General features: G+C 39.0%; 1 protein-coding gene across 1 annotated transcript; it reads left to right on the forward strand.

Moving 5' to 3' along the window:
- Positions 1-946: 946 nt before the first annotated feature.
- On the forward strand, positions 947-5,460 carry LOC148101150 (uncharacterized). The gene is made up of 5 exons (XM_087845567.1): positions 947-1,150; positions 1,240-2,241; positions 4,005-4,163; positions 4,605-4,700; positions 4,776-5,460. The coding sequence occupies exons 1-5, from the start codon at positions 1,148-1,150 to the stop codon at positions 5,094-5,096; spliced, it is 1,581 nt and encodes a 526-aa protein (XP_087701693.1). The 5' UTR covers positions 947-1,147; the 3' UTR covers positions 5,097-5,460.
- Positions 5,461-5,801: the final 341 nt, after the last annotated feature.

Consider the following 5,801-nt stretch of genomic DNA (forward strand, 5'->3'; position numbering starts at 1 on the left):
AGCTTGAGGATGGTCAAAGACAAAGTGTGTGTGGTGTCAAAGGTTCCTGTGCCTTAAGTGCGTTGTCCTATTTTCATCCAGTCACTGGATTTCCTCCAGATATATTACATGATTTCTTTGAAGGTGTTGTCCCTGTGGAATTGTGTTTGTGTCTTCAAGATTTAATCAAAAAGGGTTTTATTACATTTGAAGGACTAAACAAACGTATAAAATCATTTCCATATAAATTCTCTGATAAGCTCAACAAGCCACAACAAATTACAAAAGCCAGTTTTGGAACAGGAAGAGTGAGTGGCAATGGACATGAAAACTGGACACTTTTGCGTTTGCTGCCTTTTATCATTGGGACCAGTATACCAGAACATGAGCCATCATGGGAAGTATTGATGGACCTTAAGGAGCTTGTTGAGATTGTTGTCTCGACAACTCTATCTGAAGAAATATTGTCATACTTGGACACCAAAATATTGGATCATCGACGACTACTGATAGAGACTTTTCCTGATTTTAATTTGAAGCCAAAACACCATTATATTGAACATTATAGTCATCTTGTGCGTTGTTTTGGTCCCTTAGTTGATTTGTGGACTATTCGATTTGAATCTAAGCACAACTTTTTCAAGAAAACTGTGCATGATGTCCAATGCTTTAAGAATATACTACTAACACTTTCTTCAAAGCATCAACAAATGATGGCATACTTCTTAGATGGTCACAGTCTTTTTAAACAAAGTCTGCATGTTGATAATATTGACACAGTTGACATCTGTTTCTTGAATGAAAATCTTCAGAAGTGCTTGAAACTGAAATATCCACAGGTAAAAGCTGTGTCATTTGCTAAATGTGTTTATCTGTATGGGACCCAGTATGTTAAAGGCATGATCATTTCATCAGGACAACTGAGTGGACTGCCTGAATTCTACAAGATACTGAACATTTTGGTAGACTCTGGGAAAGTGTCATTTGTTGCTACAAAGCTCTCCTTTTGGTTTATGGAACACTACAGATCATATCGGCTTGACAGCAGCTACAAAGATCTGGAAATACTTGACCCAGAAGATTTGAATGATTACCACCCTTTAGCTGAATACTGCGTAGCTGGACAACTGATGGTGACACCTGTTACGTGCCTCCTGCATTGAAAGTGATGGTATGTATTATTCTTAAATAGTTTTCAGTTGATTACTTTGAATTTGTCAATTATTTAGAATTGCGCCCTTCTTTGGTTTGTCTTCACAGGCCCTGTTACTGCGAGTCCACGTCAGTCCAAAACTTATCAGAAAAATCCAACTGTCCACTGTTCCAGAATCTGTGAAGCAGCTTCAAGATGAACTACAAGCAAAGCTTGAACTTGAAGGTGACTTTGCAATACAATATGAAGACCCAGATTTTGGGAACGCACTTTGCAACCTGATGGATATTAATGAGCTACCTGCTGGACGGGCAGTGTTGCACCTCATTTGGGAGGAAAATGCATCAGCCTCGCCACCACAGACTCCATCTGATCATAGCGCTATCTCATCTATTGATGCAGCCAGTGTGAGTTCAGCATCTTCTTTCAGCCCATCCTCATCCACCCAGACCTACATGCGTAGCACTTCACAGTGGCCAAATCCATTTCCTATCCCAACCTTTTCCTATGATGTAGCGTTAAAACTTCGCAAGGGCAATGAGGTATATGAGAAAGCAGGGGCAAATTTAAGTGTAACAAGAGACATCAAGATGGAAATTCTACACAAGCTGGCACAAGAAATGTTTGCAATCAAAGCCTACCCTGACAAGAATGAAATAACATCTGTTGCACAGGAGCTAGTTTCCAAACATCCCTGCCTCAAAGAGCCTGGCAATGGCACAGGATATGATGGTTGGGCAACAAGCATTAAGTTCAAGCTTGGCAACTACCGTTCCAAGCTAAGTCAAGCTGGATGTAGTGAAGTTGCAGTCAATCGAAAAAGAAGAGGGGAAGAAGATGACAGTGGCTCAAATAGATTTTCCTTAAAGAAACCAAAGCGAGGTGAAGTCAACTTTATCCCTGATGTCCCAGAAAACTACAATGATGAGTCTCTTGAAAATGAAAGATGCATTTTGGAAGATGAAATGAAGAAGAGGGATAAGAACATGGCACTCATCACCCAAAAGATGGACATCACATTCTCTCTCAGGAGGAAAGAAGTTGTGGAGATGCAGCCCTTGGTCAAGGAAATGCAGCTCAGATGGCCAGCTCTCTTCTTGAAAGAACAGGTAAGATAATCTCTTAAATATTTAAAGGAAAACTTCTGGGGTTTTTTTGTTTTGTTTTTTTCAGTGTGGTCTTATTTCTAGAATGGAAAACGTTCATTTATTCATGCAGACAAATTTCAAGGCATTTGGAGTTGTTGGAAAGAAATTTTAATCCCAATGTTACGAGTCAGTCGTTTTGCAGGAGAGAGCTGAGCCACGGTTATGGGGAAAGGATTCACTGTGACAACTAAGAAATGCCTGAATTAAGCCAAAAACCACTCTGGAGGGTTTTTAATCTAAGGAAATAACATTAAAATGCGTTCAAAAGCTCCAAAAAGTTGATTTTTACATGATATAGGACCTTTAAAATTTCTTCTGAACAACTCCAAATGCCTCGAAACTTGTCTGGGTGAGTAAATGAACGTGAGCTCCATTTCTTGTGCCCTTGAGAAGCATCTGTTTGTATCACTCCAATATCTTGTAGAAAAGGTTGAAGGCTACCGTTGAGCTAACAATGCTAATGGTATATATAATATAAAAAAATAGTTGGCTCTAAAAATATGAAGCTAATTTTGGTATTACCAACAACTCTATTGAAGTGAAATCTATTTACTTGTCAACTTACTGTGTATAATAACGGATTGCTTTTATTTTGCTCTTCTCTGGGCACCCAAAGCGCTTTACAATTCCACTACTCATTCACTCTCACATTAACACATCCGTGCAGGGAAACCACAGTTGTAGCCACAGCTGCCCTGGGGTAGACTGACAGAAGCGACGCTGCCATATCGCGCCATTGGCCCCTCTGGCCAACACCAGTAAGCGGTAGGGTAAAGGGTCTTGCCCAAGGACACAACGACCAGGACAGAGAGAGCTGGGGGATAGAACCAGCATCCTTCCGGTTACAGATGAGCTTCCCAACCCCCTGAACCACGGTCGCCGCAATGACTTGTCTTCACTGGGCATCCAGAATCTTTTGGTGGTGACCCTTAGCAGGCAACAGCCATGAAACTCACAGAACAGGATTGAGAAAGTCACTTGCGTGTTATGAAAGTATCCAAATTTGACCACAGGATGTTATTCTTACTTCATTCTTACATAACTATAAAATTAATAAAATTTTTTGCAATGAATTTAAAATACAATTTATTGATTTATTTATTTTCTGCAATGCATCCTGTAACAATTGAAACCATTATTTTGTCTTATCAACATTTGATTAGGTATTCTATAGACTTACTGTAAAATCTGCCAATCAGATTTTTCTTTTTCTTTTTTTTAATGCGTCAGTTATAATTTGTACCACCACTAAATCCAATCAAGGCCTGACCAATAGATGATGATGATAATAATAATAATAATAATAGATTGGATTTATATAGCGCTTTTCAAGGCACCCAAAGCGCTTTACAATACCATTATTCATTCACTCTCGCATTCACACACTGGTGGAGGAAAGCTACGGTTGTAGCCACAGCTGCCCTGGGGCAGACTGACAGAAGCGAGGCTGCCATATCGCGCCATCGGCCCCTCTGGCCAACACCAGTAGGCGGTAGGGTAAAGTGTGTTGCCCAAGGACACAACGACCAGGACAGAGCCCGGGAATCGAACCGGCGACCTTCCGGTTACAGATACGCTTCCCAACCCCCTGAGCCACAGAGATCAACCGAGACTAACTAAATGTTTTGAAATTAAGCTGTGTTAACCAAATTTGAAAACAATGTGATTTTTATATAATGTACCTTTAAAAGTTTTCTTCTATATTTTTTTTTGTTGCTTTGTAGATTTGTGCGGAATTCTCACGCATTACCACCAAGGATCTCATGGGGACCTTCATGACTGCCCTCGACACTTACTCACTTCGGCTGATTAAGCTGTATCGAATTAGAAAAGCTGCTTTCCGCAATGACATGGATTCCCTGTTGCAGAAGTTTGATGAACAGGTAATATATAAAATGTATTTGTGTCTGGTTTATGAGGAACCTAAAGTTCCCACTGTAACAAAAGATACTTTATTAAATATTTACTAAATTGATGTAAAAATTGTTAGTTTTCAAAAAGTGTGTCCTGAATGGGATTATAAGCTAACAAGCAGCGCTGTGTGTTTGGCAGATGGCAGGTCATGACAGACAGTTCAATTCTCATCCCACTCATGGCACTTTGTTATAAATGTTGTAATAAGTGTGCTACATTTGTTGCACATCAAAATTACTTAAAAAAAACAAAAAAAACCCTGACAAAACCATGAGCAATTATCTGGAATAACTCATTTCAACATCTTATTTCTTAAGGCTGTAGTTTTAGCAACAACACTTAATGTGTTTGAAAAACAAAATGGTAGGTTTATAAATGAGACTGAGTCTTATTTGATTTCCTTGTTTTAGGTCTCAAACATAGTCCAGCATCGACGAACCATCAGTTTGGAAGGGTTACCGATATTTGTTCGCGACGACGAGACCAAACTCTTCTTAACATGTCTGGTGAGCATGCAAATCTACTCAATCTTCAGTTTTGGTTTTCAGAGACTTATATGTACTGTTTTTTATTTTGCATAGGATACAGATCCAGTTGAGAGGGCAACCCGAGGTGTTACGGTGGGCATCCTCACTGTTCTGGAGGACTACGTGGGACCCAACTCGCAGTCCACAGTGGTCAACACTGCCATTGTTTTGGAAGAGGACATTATTCTTGATGATCTGCCAGACCTTCCCACTGCCTTTGCCTACCTGTTTGGCCTACTTTATGGGCTCAACATGGAGTTTCCCAAAGAACTCAAGTACACATTTGAAGCTGTGCAACACATTTTTATGGAGTTGACATCTACCTGTTCCCAGAGGGTTAGAAGCTTCAAAACCAAGCTCTTAACCAAAGTCTAACCTATTTGACAACATGTTCAACTCAAATGCAACTTGTGTAAAACAGAATGCAGCAATTTGTTTTGATTTATAGTTTTTGCGTTTTGTGGTAAGTTCCTCCGAAAAAAGTTAATTTCTGGCTTTAAGAAAACGGTAAGGTGCAGAAAGTTCTGAATCACTCTTCTGTTCTAACTTTACTTTATGTAGCTTGCATGGCTGATTGCAGATTTCATGTACAACAAGTTTTTATAAAATGTTGAAAGGGTTTATTCTAACTTGAACTGTTTTAAACAATTTTTATAATCTGGTTTTAGGTACATTTGTACTAGTTTTAGAACAAATGTGGCGCAATACTGAACTTCAGAGGAAATTGGAGTGTTGATACCATTACTATTAAAAGACAAGTGGTGGAAAAATTTGTTTGAAAGTTGTTTGCTGTATGGAAACCAGATAAAAGTTCCTGCCGTCTGTGTTTTGAATCTGTTTGTTAGTGACTATCTATCAAGATAGGTTTGATATTCTGTCTGACAATACCACACCTTTAAAATTGGATGAGTAACATTTGTTACAAAAATTTGACTTTTGTGTTTTTGGAAGGACTTTATTTGTGGCTGAATGTTGTCAGTATGTTTAAAAATGGCTGATCTCAAAAGTCAACATTGTCAGTGGTGCAGTTGTGTTTGAACACAAAGTTATTTGAAAATCAACTGTGTAAACATTCATTGG

This window comes from Neolamprologus brichardi, chromosome 9, assembly GCF_056152115.1.
Source record: "Neolamprologus brichardi isolate AB-2024 chromosome 9, ASM5615211v1, whole genome shotgun sequence".
Taxonomy (NCBI): domain Eukaryota; kingdom Metazoa; phylum Chordata; class Actinopteri; order Cichliformes; family Cichlidae; genus Neolamprologus; species Neolamprologus brichardi.